This window comes from Marmota marmota, unplaced genomic scaffold (genome assembly GCF_001458135.2).
Source record: "Marmota marmota marmota unplaced genomic scaffold, marMar, whole genome shotgun sequence".
NCBI lineage: Eukaryota > Metazoa > Chordata > Mammalia > Rodentia > Sciuridae > Marmota > Marmota marmota.
In genome coordinates, this window is record NW_026000016.1 from 9,940,608 (window position 1) to 9,966,814 (window position 26,207).

Here is a 26,207-nt window from a genome sequence, read left to right on the forward strand (position 1 = left end):
GTTAATGTTCTTTGCATTCTTTCATAACAAATGTGAAATCTTTGGATGACCTTGCCCCTTTATGCATCCCCTGAAAACAACCGGAGGATACTGTAAATCACTATCACTTACAAGCCAAGTGAATGACTCTGCTCCTTCCTCCTGTCAGCTGGAAAAGTACTATAGCATAAAAAAATTTAAGGCAAAATACCAAGAAGTGGCTTACGACTTAAGTTTAGGTAAGATTCTGAAAACACTTCTCAATATATACATATATTTGCATATATATTTGTGAATATATGTACATATATTTAAAAATTTGTTTAAATTGCCAGACCTGCAAAGGGTTTATATCAGTGAGAAAGTAGACTTTCTTGAAAATTTCTGCCAAAATGGGGCATAAAATCATTAACTACTGAAAGGATGCTTAAAAGATGTTAGAAGAATTCATTAGCGCAGAGGTTATTAACTCTAAAGCTAAAGTAGCCTGCAAAATCTTCCCTTTCTACTGTCTGGGCACCCGGCAAATCCCTCTGCTATGGCGCCCCCTGCTGCCCATTGGGTGATAGTGCACAAAAGGGCTACCAGGCTCTCCCAGCTAGGGATAAGGATTTTGTTCTAAGGAAGCAGGGTATACATATTTAAATGGCAAAATGTTAAAACAAACTGAAGCCCTCCCTCATACATCTTTTTAATTAATTCTAGAAGCAATATGCAAGTGACCTTTGTAAACATTTTCACATCTCTTATTCAAAGGCATGCGTTGAGTACCCTTTTTCCAGGATGATCCTAGACTACTACAGAAACCTTGTGGGGAGCTGGTTGTTACATGGAACCTAGGGCTATGCACAGGGAGAAGGTCCCCCCACCCATTTTTTATTGGTTCATTATAGTTGTGCACAATGATGGGATTTGCTCTTACATGTTTGTACATGCAGACAATATAATAATATGACAGTATAATTTGGCCAATATTGCTCCTCAGTCATTAAATACCTTTTCCCTTCCTTTCTCCCTCACTCTCTTTCACCTTCTACTACAAGAGAGAAGGTTCTAATGAGGTAAGGGGTACCAAGAGCTTCCCAGGGTGAGATCATGCCTTGCTGATAGGTGGTAACTCCTGGTTGGTTGCTGCAGCTACCATTAGAATTTATGAGTTGGGAAGTCTCTGTGGTTGTCTTATAAGGGGATATTTTATTCTGTAGTGATATAAACTGGATGCCATATTATTGTAAATCAAAAAGTGCTAGTGATTATAATGGTTGAGGGCTGTGGACATAGCTCAGAGATCTTGCCTTGCATATGCAAGGCCATTGGTCCCCAGGAACTCAAAAAAAAAAAAAAAAGCTAATGGTTAAAGTGAAACCAGTAGATTGTAACAAATATTAGAAAAAAATAGGATATAGTTTTTTTTTCATTTCATTAGATTAAAAATGTAAGAAAATTATTTATTGAATAAATCATATGTGTTTTAAGTAAATATCCCAGATTTATTCAGGAAAATGGGAAAGCAAACTCATCTACTGAGGAATAGGAACTATTCATTATTCAAACCTGCATAAGAGTAAATCTATTTCCTCTGACATCAATGTAAACAAGGACACAGGGACAAAGTTATTTGGTAAGAAGAGCCTACTTAAAAATAAAATATGATTCTTAAGATGGGAGAGGGAAAAAGAAACCAAAGAAAAAAGTCATTGGGATAGATCTGGAGCTAGAAGTTGAAGACTTGAGCTGTGTTTCAAGTTCTCAGCTCCAGTTATATTTAATCAATGACCACCCAAGGATTTGCTTTTGTCACCCAAGGGTCTGCTTTTGTTAAATGAAGGGACGGGCTCATACTAAACTACTTTAAACATGATTATACAGTCCTGTGATTTGATGAAAAAATAGTCAAATACTACCTCATTCTGCAAGAGTGAATTATCTTCTGCTGTCCTTTGACAATTCTAGGATTAAGTAAGAATAGATTTGCTAGAAAGGACTCTTCACTAAGATTCGAGTTAATCACAATCAGGGTTATTGCTCCCTCCCTTGCTCCCTTTTTCCTGCAAACATTTATTATGTCTACAGTGAGTCAGGATTTCTATTCATCAGAGTGAGGCTCCCTAAAGCAAAACCTACAAAGTTGCCCAAAACACTAATGTTAAGACTAAGTGAATGTTAAAACTTTTACCGTTAACTCAGGAAATTTTCTTTTAGAAAATAGCTTGGAAATTGCAGAGCACGGTGGTGCATGCCTGTAATCCCAGCAGCTAGGGAGGCTGAGGCAGGAGGATCCCGAGTTCAAAGCCAGCCTCAGCAACAGCGAGGCACTGGGCAACCCAGTGAGACCTATCTCTAAATAAAATACAATATAGGGCTGGGAATATGGCTCAGTGTTTGAGTGCCCCTGAGTTAACGGTAAAAGTCAAAAAACAAAAACAAAACAGAGAAAATAGCTTGTAAATTGATGGTATGTACATAGAGGTGACAAAGGGAAATCAAAATTTAAACATGTCCCTCTGGATATAAAATAAAGTCTCAAACATTCCCATTGGGTCTCAAAGCTCTCCAGCAACTCTACTAACCACATGTCATGTCAATTTCATGTCTTTGGATACAGGTTTCAAAGCAGTTGTAACTCCTCTGCTGCAGAGAAATAGCTGACTGCAAGGAATCCCCATGCCCCAACCCCTTTTGTTGGAAATGAAGACATCTTTTAGACATCTATTAAGCATATCTGGAAACTGACTTTGTAAGCCAGAAAAGTCTGGTTTGATGGAAAGGAACCCAGGAATTAGCCTAAAAGGGAGAGGAGATAGACTCCTTGACTGCTAAGGACTTACTTGTGGTGACCGGATGCCAGAGCACAAGAAATCAGAAACAATTTAAAAGTAATTGTGGGAATGGGCCAAGATTTGTTAGCAGATTGGCAATTGCTTTTGAAACCTATGCTTGCACTCAAATTCCAAGTGGGTAAGTTTTGAAACAGTGAAAAACTGAATTATACTTCTTTCATTGAAGATGACACAAACTTTGTAGAAAGGCCATCAGTAGCAATATTCCATCAAACCAACCCAGGAGACATTTACACAATGCTAGGAAGGTTAAGCATTTAAAAAGAATACAGATTTTTTTTTTTTTTACTGATATTTTACACGTATCACCCTTCATTGGTGAATGTGCCCACGTGTGTGCATGTGCACACACACACACACACAGAGGCTCTCACCTTTCTTCACCATTTTGCCGGCCACAGTGAACTGGGTGGAGTCGTTGGAGGCCCCCCTGCCCTTGGTCTTCCAAGCCTCCTCCCGCACAGAGATGAGGTGCTTCCTCTCCTCGATCGTCATCTGGCTTTCTGGACTTTCTGTGACCCACTGTCCATAAAATGCATAGAAAGGAAAATAAGAGAGAGAAACGATAGAGGTGTGAACCTGAGCCTGTATCATTTCCTGAGTGAAAAGACGGGCCAAAAACTGGATAAAGTTGCTCTCTTCTGCCCAGCTAGGTAAACTTGGGCTAACTGGTGGATTTTATCCCTCTGTGTCCACAAAGGGCGTGATCCGGAACTGATGATCCATGTAAGCTCACAAGGAGCCAGGTCAGTTATAAAGCAGGGGAAGCTGATTAGGAAACAGGTGTGCTACGAGGCTTCCCGGGCTCTCATGCTTTCTTCTGTATCAATGATGTCGCTCGGCAGGAGGCATCCAGGCAGCCCAAGGAAGTGGCTATAAGTCCTAATATATCCACACTGAGGGTGACCTGTCCTGGAGACACAGCCTACATATATAATACTTCTACTTTAACACTGCTTTCAAAATTTGGGCAGCTTGGGAGGTTGAGGCAGAAGGATCTCAAGTTCAAAGCCAACCTCAACAAAAGCAAGGTGCTAAGCAACTCAGTGAGACCCTGTCTCTAAATGAAATACAAAATAGGGCTGGGGATGTGGCTCAGTGGTGGAATTCCCCTGAGTTCAATCTTTGGTACTTAAAAAAATAAAAAAATAAAAATTCAGGGGTGGTTTCTGAAGATACATGGCTCTTACATTTCAGAGGGTCTAGGATAGAAAGCTGGCAATGGCCTCTTGGGTTTGCCTGTTTGCTTTCAACCTTCTTAGACCTGAGGGCTGCCATTTCTGCTGGGGCATTTGCTTTCAGACTGCAACTGAGCACTTCTTAACTTCTGCCAGTTTCCCCAGCTTCTCTTCCTTCCCGAGGAGCTTTCCTTGGATAAGAAGTCACCATAGACCAAGTCTCATAGGGCCTCCCTGACAGCACTGAGAGAGAGCCCTCAGGGAAATGCATCCCAGGGGCTTAGGGACTTTTTTCCTCCTTAACTTTCCACCCACGTGGGAATTTAGCATCCTTAATGACCCCTCCAAAAATAACTTTCAGATTCATGAAGGAGAGGGTGAGAATAGAAATGGCCTGGCAGGATGGAGGGTGACAGAGGAAAGGGGCCTTTCTTCCTGTCGAGCAGCAGTGAAGCAGTCTGTAGAGCTGCTGGTTCCAGTCCTGAACGTGGACTTCTCCGTTATCTAATTTATGAGTCTCCTTTTTACAGGATCCTTCTGTAGACATCCAGCCAGAAGACATTTTGAGATCCTTGGTAATTTAAGGTTATTTACTTAAAAACCTTTTCCTGGGGGTTGAAATATGACAATGAAGTATAATGCAAGACTGGATTGGATCCTATATGGGTTGTAGCTAAAAAGGATATTATTGGTGGCAGGAATTGACACAACTTGAACATGAATGTGAATTAGATAAACATGATATAAATGTTAAATTCCTCTTCTTGACCATGGTGTCACTGTATAGTGGTTATGGGAGAAAATATCTTTGACTGTGGGAAATACATACTGAAGTAGCTGGAAGATCATGGTATCTCCAAACTACTCTCATATGGTTTGGAAAGGGGAAAAAATACACACACACACACACACACATACACACACACATACACACACACACAAACATCCATGAGATGGGGGAGGGGAGAGCTAGAGAGAAGAAAGGAAAGGGTGCAATGTCAAGAGGGAGAGAATGTCAACATTTGGTGGATCTGGTAAAAAGGAGAATGATCTGCTTACTATAGAAACTTCCCTTTAAATTTAAAATCTTACCAATATAAAAAGTCACCACGAACAAAAAACTCTTTTCCTTAACTCTCCACACATGATTGACAAGAAGGCCCTAATTCCAAAAAAAAAAAAAAAAAATACTTTGAACCATATATCCTTATTAAATAAACTATGAGGTTGACTTGCCAGGGTGACCTCATATAATTAAAAAAAAAGTTTTCTTTTAAAATGAAATTTCAGGAATGAAGTTTAATCAAACCAATACAGCACTTGGCTGAAAATATTTTCAAAAGACATATAAAGTGCCAAGAAATTTGGCTCTTCCAAAGGCCCCAACATCACTAGATGGTGAACTCACTAAAACGTTTTGAAAATCCAGGGTGAGGTACAGGGGTGTGGTTAATGACTCAGAAAAGAGGTATCTCCCATCCAACAGTTTCATTCCCCAAGAACTCCTTCGTGGACAAGAGCCCTGGGACAATACAATGACAGTAGAATTTGAAGCTTCCATTTGTTTGCAGATCTAAGAGGGGATATTTTTCACTCCTTCTAAATGATAATAATACACATAGAAGTTTTTGTTTCCCTAGAAGTTTTTACTTAACTTTATTACTTAGGGGTTTTGTTTTAGATCCCCCTAACTTCTGCTATCTGATTTTATATGGCTCTATACAGGAGGTAATGAATGAATACAGTTTGTGTGTTTAACTAAAGAATCTAATAAAATTTGCCATAAGTTGCTATTAAATTATAAAACTCAAAATGTGAAAACATAAGATAAATCTTTGTCCATTTACTTTTTATATTTTTAGCTTATAAGTTTATTATCTTCCTGTTTTTCCCTTCTAAGTTTTTTTTTTTTTCCCTTGTTTGGAAATCTATGTCATGTCCCGGGGTTAGCTGATAAATGTTTATGAATCCCTGGAAGAGTAAGAGAGAGGATAAGAGAACTTGGAGATATTTATTATTCCATAAATTTAGTGGGGAGAGGCAGAGAGGGAGGATGGGAGGGGTAGGCATGGACAGAGGCTTGGGAGACAGCTTGATAACATGGAAAGGATCGATCAGTAAGAATGCTTTCAGGTTGCTGATAGGCTAGCTTTTGTCTCTGAACTACTGATAAATCACAGAAATTGTCACTTAGTACGTTTTACACAGGGACATGACACAGTGAGAGACTGGAACTACTACATTTAGTACTGATGCTAGGGAGATTTAAGGGTAAAATGCTTCCATAAATGGAAAGCTTTGTGAAAAGAAAATGTTGGGATCTGACTTTAAAATTTTTTTTTAGAGAGAGAGAGAGAGAGAGAGAGAGAGAGAGAGAGAGAGAGAATTTTTTAATATTTATTTTTTAGTTCTTAGCGGACACAACATCTTACAACATCTTTGTTTGTATGTGGTGCTGAGGAACGAACCCGGGCCGCATGCATGCCAGGCGAGCGCGCTACCCCAGCCCTGACTTTAAAATTTTTGTCTTACACCTAGGTAAACTCAACCATTGGAAGCAACTATAAGAGCAGATGTTTAGTAATAGAAATAAGGTCAACTGACAAAACTCTGTGCACTCTTAAAGAAATTTAGCTTTGCCTCCTCAAGAGAGATTTCAGGCCATTGTCACTTCACGCAGCTTCAAGTGACCTGAATGAAAGATGAAGAAAGACTCAAAGTCCTATGCTCAGACCTCGAAGGAATCATAATCCAATCTAGTCACTATCTACTATCTCTTAAAACAAAAGGACTGAAAGAAAGCAAAATCTTGTTCTGGTACATCCTTGAGACACTTGAGGAAGGAGAGAATGCATGTTGTCGCCTGCCAGAGAGATAAATAAATAGTCCTTTCAGATAGAGGTTGTGTAGTGCTTAATGCTCCATTTTCTTCTTTGAATCCTTGTATCACTCAATATTTAGACACCAGCATGGCTGGAGGAAACAAAAGGAGAAGATCTGAACTCTTATAATAGATGGCATCCTAACCTAGCTAGGGCAATGAATACCCTGGTGCAGGCCATGGGCTACTGACCTCACTTGGGATTCACAGCTTGGACAAGTAAAGGGGGGATAAGCTAGTGCTACAAAAAACTGGTATAAACACATTTATACATACCTGGGAAAATTGCTAAGAAATAAAGATATAGAATTAATTTTTAAATTTTTGAATTAATAAAAACCTAAAGTGCCTGTGGCAATTGTTATTTTTTTAAAAATTAAAAACATATGGATGGATATTATATGTTCATGAACAGGAAGACTATTTTTTTCAAGATGTTGGTTCTTACTCTATCTATAAATTCACTGTAATCCTAATCAAAATCCCAGGAAGACATTTTGTGGATATTGACAAACTTATCCTAAAGTTTAACATGGAGAGGGAGAAAAAAAAAGATGATTACTTTTCTCTCAGTCAGCTTCACAGGTGAAATCCTGAGCCTCTCGTCCCACGGTTGCTGGCCCTGAAGCAGCGGTGAAGTCAGGACACCGCTACTTAGAGGCAACCTGGTAATAAAGTCCCAGTCCTGATGAGGGGACTGAGCTCTAGAGGGAAGGCCCTGGTCCAGCTCCCACCATGGAGGGAGATGAGAACCTGGGAGTCATGGAAATATGGATGTGGCCGCTTAACACAGCCATCATGACACCAGGGACATTCTGAGGGAACAAGAAACCAGTGTGAACATTCTTAGCTTTAAAAATGTTCACACATCACTGAGCCTGGCCAGGTCTCCCTTTGGGGGTGGGGTTCAGTCAAGATACAGTAAAGATAGAGGGAAGGATGCAGGGGGGTCTATAGTTTCTCATTTTAACAGGACCAATGTAAGCAGCTCACCTCAGACCCCCTCTTTCTCGCTGTATCTTCCTCCCTGTTCCACACATGAATGGCCTCCACCATATCCACATATACTTCTAAGCTAAGCAAGATGGCATCCTAACCTAGCTAGGGAAATGAATACCCTGGTGCAGGCCATGGGCTCCTGACTTCACTTGGGATTCACAGCTTGGACAAGTAAAGAGGAATTTTTTCCTTAAATCAGTTTCATAAAGGCAAGGTTAGTTCATACTGTCAGGTCTACCTAAAAAATCAGAGCTAAAGGTGTTGCACTGTGTGGAAGGGGACAGACATATGTGAATGGTGGGAATGATTCTATAGAATGGGCCCACTGAGCTGACTCCCACATGTTTTCTTTTCCAAGAAGCAATTTACCTGCAGCTCTGCCCGGCCTAAGTGGACAGGATATATCACACTCTTCAGCAAACTACGTGTTATCTGCAGGAGAAATGCAGGCCTGAAATAATGTTGATAAGAGGAACTCAAGTTACCCTGAAGGGGGAGACTTTTGTGACCCTTTTTGAGAGACCAGATCCTGAAACTCTGGGAAATAAGGATAATTCTCCTAACCATAAAATCTGTGAGACTGTATGGTTAAGAATCGAATTAGAACCAGTCATTATGGGCCATGGTGACCTAGAGTTGTCATGGCAGTGAGGACTTAACAGTCTGACATCATGCTGCTGCCAGTCAAGAGGTGGACCTGGGTGGGACTCTCTGGAAACTTCTCTGGTATCCCCAATAAAATTGGAGTGCAAGAGAGGTACATTGTCTCTCATCTCTGAGAGGACCCAATCTCTCCCTTGAGAATGTCCCCTTTCCCTTTTCCAATCCCTTCAATAAACTTATTCCTGTTACTCTGAGCGACCTGTCTGAAATCCTTCTGACTTGATCACAAGGATCAAGGTTTGAAGGGGAGCCTTGCACTGCCTCAGTTTCTCCAAAGTCCTCATCTCTGTAACATGTTGACTAACCCTAAATATAGGAACTGATTAAACACACACTATCAGACATACAAACAGACTGGCACACCATCACAAGACTCCCTTATACACAAACACACATGTGCATGCACGCATGTGTGCACACACACACACACACTCATGAAGCCAATGAGTTACTTCCCCAACTGAAACCAAAAAGTACTTCCCTACTGCTCAGAAATTGCAATGAGGCTTAACATGAGTAGCATTTCCTCACCTGATTAATAGATACAAAAGACAGGTATTTACGGGCAGCAGGTATAGCAGGAGAATAAGTAGAAGCATATACAGGTTCCTATAGAGCAAAGCAAGAGGATTAGAGGTGAAAAGAGAAGATTTATCAGAACAGGGAAGGGAGGGGAGGGTTGGGGGGGAGAGACAAAAACAATAAATTTTCTAACAGAAAGTTAATTTACTCATTGCAATTTCAGTTCTCTTTTCAAGAGGGTTCCTTTCTCAAATGGGATGCTAAAATAAATCCTCACAAGCACAGAGTACGAATACCTGAGTCAGTTTTGTGCAGTAACTGGCGGAGTTAATGGGAAGATTACCTGCAATTTATGTAAGAAACTCAGTGACAGAGAGGGAACCAGGATTTTCATCGATGGTTTTAACATTTAACCAAAAAAAAAAAAATCACCTTCTTTGAGGTATTTTCGTTATGCAATTAAAAAATAATGTAAGAATACGGAATCCTCTTTCCATGCTGGATAAAGGCTGCATCTTGTCTGGAGATATGAAAAGCAAACAGGGAGGGCACGGAGACTTGCAGGGAGGTGTAGCCCTGGCCCCCATCTAGAGGAGGTATTGGGCATTGGGCAGGAAATTTTAGGAGCAATTTCCAAGCACACAAGTGCGTGCATAAGCGACTGCCCCTTGAAATTACACTTAATGCTCCTTCAAAGTTGTTTCATTTTGTTTAGAGTTAAGGCCCTCCAGAGAAACCAAAGTGGCTGAGTCACTCTGACTCCCTCTTTTTGATGACCTAGAGTAAACTTTGCTCATTATAATACCAAATTCCCTGCCCAGATGCAACCTTGTCCACCTTTTTTTGAACACGCTATGATGTAAGATTTCAAACTGAGCATGCTCAGGAATGTGCCCATCTCTACCTGGGATAACTAGCCCTTCTTATATGAATATGTGCATTTCCCCAGCAAGAGCCCCTTGGTGTCTTTGTTGGGAGAGGCACTTTTTGAGAATTCTCTCCAGTACCCTTCTTACTGGCTGCGAGTAATACACTTTTCCTTAGTCTTTTATCTCCTGATTGTGCATATTGGCTTTGCACTCACCAAGGAAGGAACCCACTGAGTTCAGTTACAGAAGGACACCTGTGTTAGAATCAGGCTTACCCAAAGCAGATTAGAAATGTCATTATCATCTGTAAATCCTCCTTCTTCCTACAGGTTAAAACAAACAGGAGACATTGCAGAGGATCGGAAGAGAAGAGTCTAGTTAGGGTCTCACCATCATTTTCAAGTATTCAGTGCCCTGGTTCAATTAGACACATGCAGCACGTGCTCACAATCCAGTGGCAGAAACATCAAGTGAACTCATTCCCCCTGAGGGCAGGGCAGGAAGACAGCCTTTAATTTAAGGCCTTGCACTCTCTCTCAGCCCTGCTCTTTGAACTGACAATTGTGGTTTGGAATTTTGAAGATAGCAGGCAATTAGAATATAAATGTGGCAGATTTACCTCCCTTGAATTTTTAAGCACTTGTTTTAGAGATAGCGTAGTACCAGATATCCAGTCCTCATCTGGGACTCAGAAATAGGTACAGGTTTTCAGTGTCCAATTCTGTGAAGGTTTTTTAAATTCCTGGAAAGGTCTTATACACTGGATGATTATCTTTTTTTTTTTTATGATTATCTTAACAAGAGGACATGGGAATCACACATATGTTGTAATGTTGAATAGATTGAAATGTGTTTGGAACTTAAAATAATTATTGGGTGAAAATAAAGAACTGTAATTTAGTTGTAATAGACTCCTGCCAAATCACTTCTTTACGACTTTGTCTCATTTCTTTCTTTCTTTTTTTTCCCCTCTCTCTCTGATGGAATGAGTTACTCTGGAGGAAACTGGACATAATCCATGCTCAAGTGCACACATTCCATTCAGGGTGGACCTGGCCAAATTTACAATCCAAATGGCTTTACTATCATTAGAACTAATTATATGCTACAAGAAGTAAAAATGTGTAAGTCAGGTTAGTACTAACCTAGCCTAAACCAAGTGTAGGAGAAAGAAAAAGAAGGGTGGCAAGAGAGAGAGGTAGAGAAACCAGGAACCGGAGTGACTTTTCATAAGAAATGACAGAGCTAGCTAGGTAAATAATTAGTGCTCTTAACCTCCAAGTCATGAATCCTGATTTAGAGGGGAATAAAAGTGGAAAGCAAGGAACTGTTGCTTAGTTCCATGTTCTCTGAGATGACTGAAATTTCAGAACAGAAAGGAAAACTCCTAGTTCTTCCAAAGCTATTTATGGACCAAAAATAGGTCCATAAATATAAACAATATTACTATACAGGATTTCAAATCGAGATGCCTCAATTTCTTTTGGCACAACACCCTTGGCAGAAACAAAACAATTACAGATTGTCCGAGCATCCTTTTCTATTTTGTTTTTTAAACATTTATATTACCTGTGTGGCTCCCATGATATTTTCCTTGGACCTCTGTGTCATGGATTTTCACAGGAGCAATGGAGTGACTTACAGCGTCCTCAACTCTAGGTCCTTCCCCTTCTACATTCCCACATTCTACACTCGTTGCACAAAGAAGGATGACAAGCTCTAAAATGTTTGGTAATCATGATATGCACTGTTTGATGAACTCAGAAACTGGGAAGTAAGTGATGAGCTGACTGTAAGACCGGCTCCTTTCTACCCTGGGTGGTAAAGATGGAAATTTCCCATACTCCCTCTGCTGAGCAGCTCTCCATGGTGAGCCTAGATCTACCCCATGCAGCAAGCCCCCATCTTCATGTGCATGTTATCCATGTCTTTCTTTCTCCAAGGGCACACTTAGACAGGCAAGCAGTGGCACTTCTCAAGCACTCCTCAGCTGTGTGTGGGGAATCTCATGATAGCCCAGGTCTAACGCACCTGGCCTACCACATCTGCATGCTGTCAAAGTGTGCCTGAAATGCACAGCCAGCTCTTGGGATGGAATGAACCAGGGGGTTGTCAGAGGCCACCTGAAAACAACCTGACCTCAACAGAACTTGAGATTTCCCAATGAGTGTAGTAAAGGCCTAAAACAGATTGACTTAGTTTAACTTCAAAGAGCTTATTGTCTGGGGCCCAAAGTGAAGTAGGCCACCGAGAAGGAGTAGGAATAGTAAATTCACTGTGGCTAGAGAATTGGTGGCATCCATGAACCTGGCAGCATGTCACACTCAAGCCCATGAGGTGCTCAAGACCCAGTGCTTTGTGTCACTGGGTTTTCTACTCCCCAAACAACCTGGCGTCTCTTGTCTTCTTGCAATCTTAGCTACATGTCTGGACAGTCCAGGTTCTTCCTTTCCCCACACCCTTCTGGTACTTACTGCCTAAGGTCACCCTCACTCTCTTAAGGGGGTTGTAGCACACTTCACCATCCACAGGGATCTATCTCACCTTTTGCTTCTTAGCTTCATTTTTATATTCACCTGGCTATAGGGGACAATCTGCTAGGGAAGGGTTGGGGACTCTCTGCATGTTTTAAAATGATGAACAAGATATCTGACACTGCTTGGTGCTATCACATATTAGTTGACAGCTTTTCTAATGAGGTCCACCTTAAAGTTTTAGATTTTTATTTTTTGTGGTATTAGGTATTAAGCTCAGGGCCTTGAACAAGATAGGCAAGCACTCTATCACTGAGTGGCAATTACAGCTCTTAATTCTTTTTTTTTTTTAAATTTTGAGATGGGATTTCACTAAGTGGCCCAGGCTAACCCCAAAGTTGCAATCCTCCTTGCCTCAGCCTCTTAAGTAGCTGGAATTATAGGTGTATACCACAGCACCAGCTTGTTTTCTTTTATTTTCGTACTGGCAATTGAACCCAGGGTGCTTTCCCACTGAGCTACACCCCCTTTCCCAATCAATTTAATTTTTTATTTTGAGTCAGGGTCTTACCAAGTGGCTACGGCTGCCCTCAAACTTGCCATCCTCCTGCCTCAGCCTCCCAAATTGCTGGGATTACAAGTGTGTGTTATTTTTAAACCAATGATTTTAAGGTCCTTTGTTTTTGTGGTGATGAGAATTGAACCCAGGGCCTCGTGCATAGTAGGTAAGTGCTCTGTTACTGAGCTTCACCCCTGGCCCCAAGATTTTTTAAAAATAAAGTTTGTAGGCCCTGGGGATATATTATTTGAGGGATCAAGTTTTCTTTTACCTTGAAATCTAGATTTCATATGTATGCTTTTAAATATCTAGTTAATTAGAGGGAGAACTTTACAAGTGGCTGAGAATTAAATGTCTTTGGTTATTATCTTTAACACCATGTATGTCTCCAGCTAGAGAACTCAGATACTTTTTAGTGTCCAGTTATACTTGAGAACTTCACATATGGCTGAGAATTAAACATCTTCAGACATTATCTTTAACACCATGTGTTAAAAAAGAATTCAAGTTTCCACTCCAGTGTCACCTATGTAGACACAGAAGTTCTGTACATAACCCAGGTTCAGTGGTGCATACCTAAAACCCCAATTTTAGGCCAGTCTTGGCAATTCAGCAAGACACTGTCTCAAAGTAAAAAATAAAATGGGTTAGGGATGTAGTCCAGTGGTAGAGCACTCCTGAATTCAATCTTCAGTACAAAAAATAACAGACAACAAAGAAAAAAGAAGTACTATAAAAATAGTGTCTGTCAGAGCCCCTGACTTAATGTTCTGGATCTTCTCATTTTTATGTTAAGTTTCATAACACATAAAGGTCAAGTCATACTTTCTCTTCTCCACAGATGCATAGTTTTATTTTTGAATTAGGGTCTCTCTTTGTTGCTCAGGCAGGTCTCGAATTCTTGGACTAGTGATCCTCTGACCTTCACCTCCTGAGTAGCTTGGGACTAAAGGTCATTGCACCCAGCTTCAGATGCTTGTTTTAGAGAGAGAAGGGGTTCAAATGATTGACTAAGCGGAACATTTTTTTTTCTTCTCTTTTCTATTTGAAGACTTTAAATCTTGGAACTTGGCCAGTGGGCGTGACTCAGCTGCATCATTTCCCCTAGAGGCAATAAGCACACTGGAATGGTAGGGTCAGCCAGCAGGGAAGTCACCATCAGCTTTGAAAGCCTGAGGTCAAAGGCTGGTCATCATTACATTTCTAATCTAACAACCCAGCAATATCCTCGCATATGAAATGCTTCTAGTATGGATCACCATGCATGATTTGATTTTATTTAAGCTTGTAACATATATTGCTGAACATTCTCAATAAAAGGCATACCTCCTCATCAGGAAATAGGTTTAAAATTATAAAGAATGTACTTGCAGGCCACAATTATGTCCTTATTTTTTACACGTAGGTCTTAAATCTCTGCATGGGAAATTCAAGTCCATATTTTTATATGCAACTTACAAGCTGTTAGTGGTGAATTAAAGTTTTTCATTGGAAAGCCTTAATCACATTCTAAAGCCAGATTTCACTTAACAAGGTTTGAGCTGTGTACATATTTTAAAACTCAGGCACTTGCTTGCTGACGTACTATGTGTGGTGCTGTTACTGATTCTATAACATCTCAAGGCTTGACCTTTTGATCAATGTTAGCAGCTTGGTGACAGATGGAGCGTGCACCCTAAAGGCAAGAAAATGCTCACGTTCCACAGAGCAGGAATCAGTGCAGCTCCACATGCTGTTCCACCTGACGCACTTGCAAGCGTGATGTTAGCGAAGACGCTTTCTCCTAACTCGGAAGCCTTACCTTCTTCTTCAGCGACTGTTCCACTTCCTGGATGTGCAGGCTGTCATTGGCAGATGCTTTGCCATAATCCTGCTTTCTGTTAATTCTGCTCTTCCAGTCTTCCTCACCACTCTTCTTCAACAGTGCCAATCTAGGAGGAAAACATGCCAAGAATTCAGCACCAAACTCTGAAAATGTAGGAAAGTCTCTTTTCCAAGATGGTCCTAAAGATGCACCATCATTTCAGCAAAGGAATATCTCTGCGTTTTCCTTGACCTTGGGCTGAGAGCAAGAAATAGATTAAAAAAAAAAATGTCACCATCCTAAGAGAAAAATGTCTTCTAGTGGCCCATTCTGGACATATGATGAAATAACACTAAATCAGGAAAAATAGTTCTATGCAAAAAATATTGCAGAAATGTGTTTAAAAACATCAAGGTAAAAAACACTGAAAATATCTTAATATCATGCATTTCAAAGATAAATTATGATGTTTATAATTGTTTCTGTTCCTGTATTCTAAGCCCTGTTCTTTTTTCCTCCAAATGAACTTGTTTTTTTCCAATGCATCTTAATACAAAAAAGTATTTTCTATAAACCCCACTTAAAAAATTATTATTGCAACTTTTCTCAAGGGAACGATATATACAAAAAAAGAATCTAATTAACTGAGATCGTTATCTGACCTACTTTACCTCAACTATGATGCGACTTGCCATAAAGCAGCTTAGATACTGTAATATCGGAAAAGAAACATTCATGAACATGAGGCTGTTTCAGCTAACTGTATTAAAATAACTGAGTTAGTCTTAGGCATCTAAGTTGAACAAACATGGGACAGATAAAAGGCAAAAAGGCAGTGATCATTAAATTTATTGGAGCTGATGCTCAAACAATTTAAAATTAAGAAAAAAAAAAAGACTAGACCTCAGTTTCTCTGGGCCCAGCCTAATGGGCACCGCATAAACAGTGACACTGTCAAGCGGCACAAGCTCTAGTCTATTATCTCCGTTCAAGGATGCTGCTTCCTATCCTGATTTGTCTTATCAGAAACTGGACAAGAAAATCTCTAAAGGCCCTTCTGCTGCTAACTTTCCTGATTCTGTAAAATATCTGAGTAGGAAATGGGATAAAATATATTCTGTGATAAGTTTTGTTAACAAATGAGAAAACAAATTCAGTGTTAAACAAGAATTCACAGCTGGGGATGTAGCTCCGCAGAGTGTGCTGCTAGCCAGCAGGAGGCCTTGGGTTCAATTTCCAGCACACACACACACACACACACACACACACACACAAAATTATATCTAAAAAATCTGTCCATAATCATACTCTATACTTTCTATTCATCCAGTCAAATAATGGAAAGTAGGACATAAAGCAAAGAACTCCCTGAAAGAGGAAGGACTTCAAACTTTGGACCTATCCCTGTCCCCAAATCTCTCCCTTTGTTTTCTTTTTCTTCCCTTTTATTTTCTTTGTTTCTGCTATGTGGCAGCAGATCTCAAGTGCTCATTCAATGAAACAGGTAGAAAAGGCAGGTCTCACATAGCTCAAGATCCCATTTAGTCTTATATTCTACAATGTTGGGAGCACTCTGCAGGCTACAAGGGCAAGTTCATGAACTTGGACACAATATCTAAATTCCATTAAATGTTTTAATCTGCATTTCCTACTAGATGATGACTAAAATTTATCTCTTTTCCAATTATTTTGGATGAGTCAGTTTTATTCTAGTATGGAAATAGAATCTCACAAACTCAAATCACTGAAAGAAATAATTAGTATCTGGCATTCTGCACTGGAGCTTTCAAAGGTCTCAAAACATCAATAAATGAGACTTTCAAAAAAGTAAGAATGTCAGTACTTTAATAACCACATTAAGAAGGAAACACTCCCTTAAGAAGGAAACATCCTTCACTGATGCTCTCCTTTAAACTGAATCAGCTTCTGTCCCCAACCTCACCTTTGACTCAGACCAGTAATTATTTATCTTGTCTATACACCTTGTTAACCGCGTTGGATTCCAAATGATTTAAGAGAAATAAAAATCATCAAATTCATCCTCACAAATTGAGGTTCTTAAAAATAACGGGGTATGATTTTTGAGGACCTTCTCAAAATGAAGCTGCCAAATGTTTGGAGCAGTGACAATACCATCTAAATAATAGTGTGGTTTCCCTGGTGGCTGGTTTGAGGAGAAAAACAAATTGAGGAATCTGGAATGACTTTATAGTCCACCTTACACTCTGCTGATCTGTGCAAGAATCTCTAAGAAAGCGGATATTGTTATTCCTGTCTCGACAGAGAGGGCACATTTGCACACATGGGAAAAGGGCTTTGTGGAATGAGGTCCCACTGCATCTTATTGGAGCAGGAGGTGTGATTCCAAACCCTGTCCCCCCATGGACAGCTTTTCTCACTCCATTAGTGCATCAGCTGATCAGAGACGGTTTGCTTTGCTCTTTCAGGAATAGCACAGTATTCTGGCTTTCTTATAATATTCTCCCCACCCCTCCCATGATGGCCTTGAAAGAATTCTTCCATTCCAAACCCCTGAAATTTTGCTTCTAGATGTGCTGGCAAGGTCATCATCATGGACTTCCAAAGACTACAGAGTAACCAAAATAATATGGAAGAAACTGTGCTTCAATTGAGCCCACATGATACTTGGACCCAGCCCTAGCCTACAGAGTACTAATGATGAATAACTTCAAAATGACACACACTGTAAGTTAAACTCATGATTCCTGTCCTTTAGATTTCCTACTTGGTGTTCAACAAGCTGAGGAGGGCGGGGGATCTTTCTAAATGTGTTCTCTCCCCCTGCAATCTCCCGGCCCTCCAACTCACTGCAGACTGCCATGTACTGGAGAGGGCTGAATGTCTGGGCCTACACATGACATAAATTCCTGCCCGTGCAATTCAAACAACTGTCAGTGCTTTTAACATCCGCCCAGTCCAAGTGCTATTTGCAAGGCTGCAATGTGGAGAGCGTGGGCATCTGCTTAGTCTGAGGCTGTGGAGCCAGTGAGTGGCACTGCATTAGCCTATGAACCACAAGGCATGTCCCAGGGCCAACATGACATGTGTTTGCCAGGCTGCCCAGGGAAATGTCTGCTCCTCTTGCCGCAGCCCACACTTTTTCAGCAGGGAATTCTGGCCTGTGAGCCCTGCTTGGTCAGAACAAGTTTTTCAGGCTCATAAAAGTAAGGACTGGGTCAAACATGGGACAAGAAAGCGTGTGTCCCTAATATGGTGTTGTTTCTGTTTTTTTCTCTTTAGAAATTTCCCCTCATTTCAAAGAAACAGAGGCACCTAAGAGATGTCCAACAGAGCTCAAAAGCACTGATTAGTTAGTTATACTAGATCTTGATCTTGACTAGTGTGCAAGTTGGCAGAGTTAACCAATAATACCTTTTATTTATTACTTATTTACTTGATGCTGGGACTGAACCCAGGGCTGTGGGAATGTTAAGCATGAGTTCTACCACTGAGCTGCACTCCTGGTCCCCAATATATCTTTGAAAAGAAAAACTGCTATGGTTTGAATATGGTCTATCCTCTCTGAAACTCTGTAATTTGGTTGCCATGTGGCAGTATTGGGAGGTGGGCCTTTAAGGAGAAATTAGGTCTTAAGAGGAATTAATGTCTTTCTCCCTGCATCCTCTCTTGGGACTGGATTAGTTACCCTAAGTGTGGTGGCTATAAAGCAAGGCTGCCCCTACTGCTTTGCCCCTTCCACACAGTCCTGAGTCCCCTTCCAACTTCTGCCATGTTGTGTGAAGCCCTTGCCAGACACAGCTAGGTCTTGGACATTCAGCCTCCACAACCTCTTTCCTTTATATAAATAACTACAGAAAATAGACCGAAAGAAGGACAAATTAAAGATGAGAAAAGGAGAGGGGGCAGAGGCAAATCATACCTCTATCTGTCCTTATTCTCATTCACATCAATCTGGGGGGCCTTTGGAGGTCAGAACCTGGAGCTTGCTGGGGAGACACGAATACACCTCTAGCTGAGTGGGGTGCAGAAGGTGGTGGAGGGGCATGCGGAGAACTCAGGGGACCCCAGCTGGCCCTCTGAGGCTGGTGATAGACATGGGCAGCTCCTTCAACATTCTAAGGAATTCACTAAGTCCTTATACTCTAACAATTTCCTCAGGTGACAGGATGGCTCTTTCCCCCCTTTTCATTTATCTCCCCTGACCCAACAACCCTCAGTATGAGAGCTCAGATGTAGTTTCAGAAATCGTGGAAATAAGATTTCTCAAGGCCCAATATGCTTTTCAACAGATACCAAAGGTTTTATCCCTAAGAAATAGAATTATGTGGCTCACAGTACTTACCAAAGAAGTTCCCAATGGAACTTGGACAATTTAAATCATTTGGGCAGTTATAAACTGGTGGTTTTTATTGACCCAATGGAAAAACAGTAGATTGCATTCTAAGTTCTTTGCTGATTAATGGTTCAAGCTTGGCATTCTAGATGTCAGGAAAGGTAAAGGAAAGGAACTTGGAGATATATTTCTGTGAGCATCAAAACATTCTAAAATGGAAGCATATGGAGGATTTTCTATAATTCCTTAGTTTCTACACATTTATTCTACAAGATAGGGATACTGCTGTTTCCTTTCTAGAGGAAACAGCAAATGAGATACCTCAAGTGAAATGCCAAGGGAAGCTCAGGATACTTGGTGACACTCCTGTGGAGAACTCCATAGAGTCAAGTCCCCAACAGGAAGGAGGCCAATGCCAGAAGGTTTAGGACGACAGAACTGCACACTGAGGGTACAGTAAGTTAGAAGATAGGATCATGGGAATCGACAGATGCCAGGCTCTATTTCTTAGAAGTTCAAATTTGAAAATAAAAGTGAAATTTTTAACAAGACATGTAAAGAACATGTGAACTGAGAAAATTAATACAGAGGGAGAGTGAAGTCTTTCTGGCTAGAATTTCTGTTCCCTTGTCATATATTCTCCTAGTTAGAACAAACACAGCTGCTAAAACACCTAACTGAACAGGAGGCAAGCTGTTCACAGGTACCAGGGGGTGAGACCAGCCCCTGGGGTCAGTCCCGTCACTACCATGGTCCTAAAGGCTGCTGGGACTGATGAGCATAATTAGGCATAATGAGACATTCGGGAGGAGTTGGAATAAGGTTTAAAAGTCCTGTGGGCTTATGTCACCCAAGGGAAAAAAAAAAAAGCCCCAACAGACATATGAATGACATTTTTATTTGAAATAGGTCAAACTTGGTCATTTTGTTTTAACAAAAGGGAAGAATTAGAGCCCCACTTGGGGGGCAGTTATCATGGATAGACTGCTTGGTATTTCCAACAAAGAAAGAATAAAAGTACTGTCAAGGTAAGGGGGAAATGATGCCTGGCAATATATTTCAATATATTTTGCTTTATCAAAATCCATTATAAGCGTATCTGCTGAATAAGGTGGTCCTCATTTATTTTTTGTGGGGTCTTGAGGATTGAATTCAGGGCCTCACTCATGCTAGAAAAGTGCTCTACCACTGAGCTATATCCCCAGTTTTCCTCATTTTTTAAAAAAATACACTTTTTTAACCATTCAACTGAATAGCTAAATATTTTTTTTTAATTTTTTAAATTTTTTTTTTAAGGTGGACACAATATCTTTTATTCTACATTTATGTTTGCTAAGGATCAAACCCAGTGCCTCGTGCATGCTAGGCAAGCTACTCTACCACTGAGCCACAACCCCAGCCCAACTGAATATTTTTAAAGCATTCCTAACTATCAGGATTCTGAACTGACTGGGGTCAGGAACCTCTTCAGGACTGTGGTAAATTAGGGCTCCTAGTAGTTGGCAGGTACACAGCACATACATTCACAGAAATCTTATAGTTACCCTTGAACTTCTCAGATGTCCACAAAGCCAGGGGTCAGAAGCTGCACCTTTACAGTACTTCACAGTTTTAAAAATGAGCATTTTACCTTAGGATTAAAATTGCATTCAGAAAAATACAGATCAACTCAAATTTGCTTAAAAAAAAGAAAGGCAAGTAAATCAAGAAATATTATTGCATAGTGGATAGACACAAAATTTCTTCATCAAAAGTCCTACATCCCAACAGAGAGAAGATACTTGCAGAAGAAGAGTCCTCCTTTAGAAGCCTTTGAAAGATGATGGCATGATATTAGCATTTGTTACTGGAATTTTACCTAACAAATATTTTCTGATCTAGAATACATCAGAATATGATATTTATCACTATTTCCCTTAAATTATATCTCTTCCTCTTCACCTGACTAGTCCTTAATACTTAAATCTCTGGGATCAAATGTGTGGCTTATTTTTTTGGAAGAGGGATTGAACCCTGGGACACTTAACCACTAAGAAACATCCTCAGACCTTTTTAATATTTTATTTAGAGACAAAGTCTTGCTAAGTTGCTTAGGGCCTTTTTAGATTGCTGAGGCTGGCTATGAAATTGCAATCCTCCTGCCTCAGCCTCCTGACTCACTGGGATTATAGGCATGTGCTACTGTGCCCAGCAAGCCTGGTTTTTATAAAGATGCCGAGATGAGCCAAACTGTGTCCCTTATCCAAGACATCACTCTTCCTATTAACTAATCCCATCAGTGCCTTCCCCTGTTCCCCTTCAGCCTACTAGGACTTGTTTATTGTGGATTTTAAATAAGTAAGGATGAAAAATCAAGAAGATTTAAAATCTTATTAATTTGTCAATTGAAAAAGGCTCCATCCATTTAAACTTTGATGAATAATGTTCGAAAAGCTTATCTTAAAAAACAGATTTCTCATTGTGGTTAGACATATAATCTTAGGCATCATGAGAGACATCTAGAAAAATAAGAGTGATCCGTGCCTGACAAAGCCAGAGAACTTCCCTTTGGTCGGGGTTGCCAAGGAAGGGTCCAGGTGGACAGAACCACAGGAACAGACAGTGGAAACAGCTCTGCTAGTTATACCAGGAAGTTGATGTAGCTTTTCCTAATCCAGTTTTCCTAACACTATTGCATTTTTTTTCTTTTCTTAATACCATTAATACCAAACTTCAACTGTGTCTACATCCTAAAATGATTTAGTTTCTACTCTTTGTATATGTCCTGTTTAAATATCTTCTCTCAAACATATCAGTCTTTTGAATGAAATGAGGCTACAGTGTTATCTGGTACTCAAATGTAATCTGTTCAGAGCTATTACCTGATATAAAATTTCTAGGGCAGGGGGTGTAGCTCACTGGTAGAACATTTGCAGAGCTTTCATAAGACTCTTGATTTGCTCCTGAGCTTGTGAGTTGTTGGGAGATATGGATTCTAAAAATGCTGTTAAGAAAAGTCATTCATCTTACTTTCTATAAATAAAAGAGTTAGATTCTAATTCCAAAGCTGTAGATTCTATGTACTAATTTATCTTCATTCCCTCTGTAATTATTTTACAATCAGAAGTGGTTTGTGCATTTGGTTCAAACCATGTGTCTCTGAAACAGAAAGAGCCAAGAACTCAACTCCCATCCCTAGATAATCCAAGAATTTAACATAATAAAAGAAATGGCTACTGCAAATAAATAAAGCAATGAAAAATCTTTTCTGTTTGTTTTTTCTTTGGAGTCTGGAACTGGGATCCTATCAGCATTGCTAAACCAGGCTCTGGGCAAAGGCAATTCACTCTCAAACATCTTGATTTTCCAGAATTATCCTAATATCACAGAATATTCTCAAATGTAATTGAATTCTTGACTTCATCTTGGTCCATTACCCAGATCTTTTTCTACAACCAGTTGTCAGCTCCTTCCCCATAGAATTACTTCCAGTCATTAACTCTTATTACCTTTCTTTAATTGACATGGTTTTGCTAGGCGAATCAAGGATGCCTTCCTCCATGGGCGCTTTGGTCTCTCCTACAGCAAACATGGTGCATGGATTCTTATAGTACTTGTCTTGTAGTTGTTCTGAAGAATCTTCCTGCTTCCAGGACCCTGGGGTTGCCATTTGAGCAACAGTTTTCCCAGCAGCTATCCCTGTCTGCTCAGAAGCAGGCTCCCCGAACTCTGAGGCTGGGAGAAAAGGAGCGACATCAGCATTACTCCTCCAGCTGACATTCCTCCAGCTCTTCACCTCCCAACAGTACAGCCCTGGAGTTACTCCGTGGGCACATGGCACGTCACCCAGTGCACTTGGGTTTATGCAAATCTGCAGCTATACTCTGTGAGAAAATCAAACTTCCTGGTGGATTGCTCCACACAGCAGATCCATCTGTCTCCTAGGCACAAGACCCAGGATGTTAGTTTCCATTACACACCATGGGATGTTTCTACTTCTCCCAAACAATATTTTGATATTTTAAGTGTGTTGTACTCAAAAGCCCAAACCTTTACTTACACAGTATCACTGTATGCAAACATAGAAAGAGGATTAAAGTCCCATGCAGTAGAGTTTATTACTACACCCAAACAGGGGTGTAGAAAGAAAGAGCCTAGAAATGAGAGACTAGTTCAAAGTCCTGTTCCCTATGATTATCCAGCCCTGGATCTTTTGGACCTTCAACTTATAACAGGGTTCAAGAGAACTAAGCACCTCAGAAGACAGTTGTATGAGTCAATGACAACAGTTACCAGGTAAGCCAGGGTGTGTGAAAGGGTTTTAGTCATTTTTATTGATTAAAAAAAAAAACAACACTTTTTTTAATCAATAATAAAAAAAAATCACTCCACTGACCATGCTGGACTCAAGGGGAAGAGAGGTCTGAGGGGAGAAGAGGATTCACACTGCACTTTTGATCCATACTAGTTACGAACTGCGTTTATAATTTAGTTAAAAGGAATCACAAATACATGCGACAAATCAAGCAGAAACTAAAAACCCTGTTGTCATAGAAAACTGGAGGAACAGTAGTAATTTACCTCTGAGTGAAAACTTCCTTTTTGTGACATTCTCCATGTCCACCTTTTCCTCAAAGGGCTGCCTGTCTTTCAAGTCCAGATTTCTTTGTGCACTGCTTTTGGCAGTAGAAAATTCCTTTGGTTCTTCATCAAGATGAGCGATGTAGGGGTTGGCTAGTTCCAGGCTTCCTTTCCTTGGAACAGGGTATTTAGAGTCCTTATGGCTATCCCCTTCCCTGACTCTGCCAACGACAGGGTAGGAGAGTTCTGCTTCCTCATAGGACCCGTACTTCTTAATACCACTGTCTCCAGCCAAAGCTCTCTTGCTTTCTGTCTCTCCAAATTCTCTCATCACTCCTTTGCTCCCACTACCCTCCGCCAAAGGCTGCCAGGCTTGTGATTTCAGAATGCCTTTTATTGGAGAGTCTGCATTTTCTATCGAAGAAGGAAACTTATAGTCAGTGGTATCTGTACTGTCATCAACAGATGGCTTTGTCCGAAGATCCCCTGCATACATCGGGGTGGCAGTAGAGGCCATGGTGGACACAGATGTGTTCACAGTAGGTGAGAAGGGAATGAGTTTCCCATTTTGCACCTGGGAGGATACAGTTAAAAAGTAAAAACCGGTGGAAAAGCAATATCTACATAAACTTTGGTTTTTGGATTGACACAAACTGAAATACGACATTTGGTACATTTCACTGCTTATCTCAGTGATAAACCATAATACATCTCAAACAAAACTTCTGGGGTGGGAGACGGGAAGAAGGTTGGCCTTAATATATGTCTATATATTTTTTTGTCTCCAAAAATGGACTCAGATCTTGCATGCAAATTACAAAAACAAGAGAAACGTAATTCTTAGGGATGAAATTATTACCAAATTACCTGTCCATAACACAGTTTGCTGGCAGACTGCCTTAATTATATCAGCAACCTAAGAGTATACTGTGCTACGTTTTAAGAACATATGCACACACCAGAATGAAATAACAGTGTACTCACCTGTTCCACCTCTTCAAGTGTGACGGGTTGGGTTTGATAGCGGGCATTCATTCTCCTCTGTCTCATGTCTATTCTGTTTTGGGTAGAAATAGTTCTTGAGACCGGCTGGGACAATTTGTTAAACAAGGCCAACTTCTCTGCTAAGCTCAGAGTGGAGGAATCAGGTTCTCCTGGTTCAGCAGAATCTTTGCCCTCATTTGCCTCGTCCCTGGTTAAAGCCTTTTGGTGAACAGATGCCTGTAATCTGAAAGGGAAGGAGTGAAAGTCAGGGATGTAGGTGAAAAGGAACAAAAGCCCACTGCTAATTTTATATGTTAGCTTTCTTCAAAGTATCACTTAATTTTGCAAAGGGCTTATTTTTCTCTACACAAACTTAGGACGAGGGTAGGCAATTGCTTAGGTATTAAACAAGACAGTGAGTAGCACAGTAGGCTTGGGACACTAGCATTAATTAGCATTTCTACAGCAAGCAGATTTTTAGTTCTGAATTGTTTCTAAACAGTAAATTTCCTATGTAGGGAACTGAAATTGGGTAGGACATACTCTGAGACAGATGCATTAGTGTCATAAGAAGTAAGGCTAACGGAGTCACAAGGCATTACCTAGGGCATGGACAGATATTCTTCAAAGATGTCCAGGAGGTAACCATTTCATCATTTCATTTCCAGTTATTTATTTTAAATAACTGGAAATATGGTTATCTGTCAACAACAGAATCTGCAACACAGATTTTTAATTTGCCTTTGTGTAGCATTTTCTCTTATAGCTTTCTCTACCAGTTCTTTTTAAAAGGTTCTAAAGTCTCATTCTCAATAACTTTAAAAGTGAATAAAATTTCAGGTGATTATTAATCCTCCCAACAAAGGCTGGGGATGGAACTCGGTGGTAAAACAATTAATTGCCTAGCAGGTGCAAGGTCCTGGGTTCAATCCCTAGCATCCCCACCCAAATAATAATAATAATAATAATAATAATAATAATAATAATAATAATAATAAATCCCTCCACCTTCCAGTTAGGAAAAGTAAGGCTTTGGCTTCCATGGTCACTGTGACTCTCTAATGGTTTCTAGGACAATATCCTTTTTGCCACCAGCAAATCTAATTCTCAAATCTAGTAAGAAGCATATTCTGTCTTCATTGCAGTTGATCACTGACTCACAGGCTGTCCCGGACCAAAGAGCAGTCTCTGTGTCCAGGTACAATGAGGTGGTGAGAAAGGCCACTTGAGCCTTAGAGGCTTTCCTGAGCCAAGTACCACAAGCTGGTAGGACAACAGCCTGCTTCCCTGAGAGCCTTGCTCCTGGGTACTGCCAGTTCATTCCTACACTGTCATTTCACTTCTTTTAATCTTATTTTTAGCCTTTCTGTTCTGGCCCATGGGAGTAAAACAAAGGGGATATTTACATGGCTTAAGGGCGTAATTTTAAAACACTACCATTTGAAATGTAACAGTAAAATATCTATGATCAGACACTATAAATTATTATCTCAATCCTAAAATATAAGGGCATTGTCTCTCTAAATAAATTTTAAAAAGGGAGGATTGTTTTTAATGTGTATTTGTGTCCATGATTAAAA

The 26,207-nt window shown here is 40.3% G+C and overlaps 1 protein-coding gene across 28 annotated transcripts in view; it reads right to left on the minus strand.

Annotated features, from left to right (window-relative positions):
* The window catches only part of Svil (supervillin), a 225,470-nt gene that overhangs the window by 33,508 nt on the left and 165,755 nt on the right, over positions 1 to 26,207 (minus strand). For 19 of the 28 annotated variants that reach the window (XM_048809128.1, XM_048809125.1, XM_048809127.1 and 16 more), the window contains 8 exons: positions 24,628 to 24,871; positions 23,644 to 24,217; positions 22,572 to 22,797; positions 14,766 to 14,895; positions 10,207 to 10,254; positions 9,072 to 9,149; positions 8,247 to 8,309; positions 3,194 to 3,341 (listed from right to left, as the gene is read on the minus strand). In XM_048809128.1, the coding sequence (XP_048665085.1) occupies positions 3,194 to 3,341; positions 8,247 to 8,309; positions 9,072 to 9,149; positions 10,207 to 10,254; positions 14,766 to 14,895; positions 22,572 to 22,797; positions 23,644 to 24,217; positions 24,628 to 24,871 (1,511 nt within the window). The remainder of the gene's footprint in view (positions 1 to 3,193; positions 3,342 to 8,246; positions 8,310 to 9,071; positions 9,150 to 10,206; positions 10,255 to 14,765; positions 14,896 to 22,571; positions 22,798 to 23,643; positions 24,218 to 24,627; positions 24,872 to 26,207) is intronic. The other 9 variants (XM_048809124.1, XM_048809135.1, XM_048809141.1 and 6 more) reach the window with 5 other exon arrangements.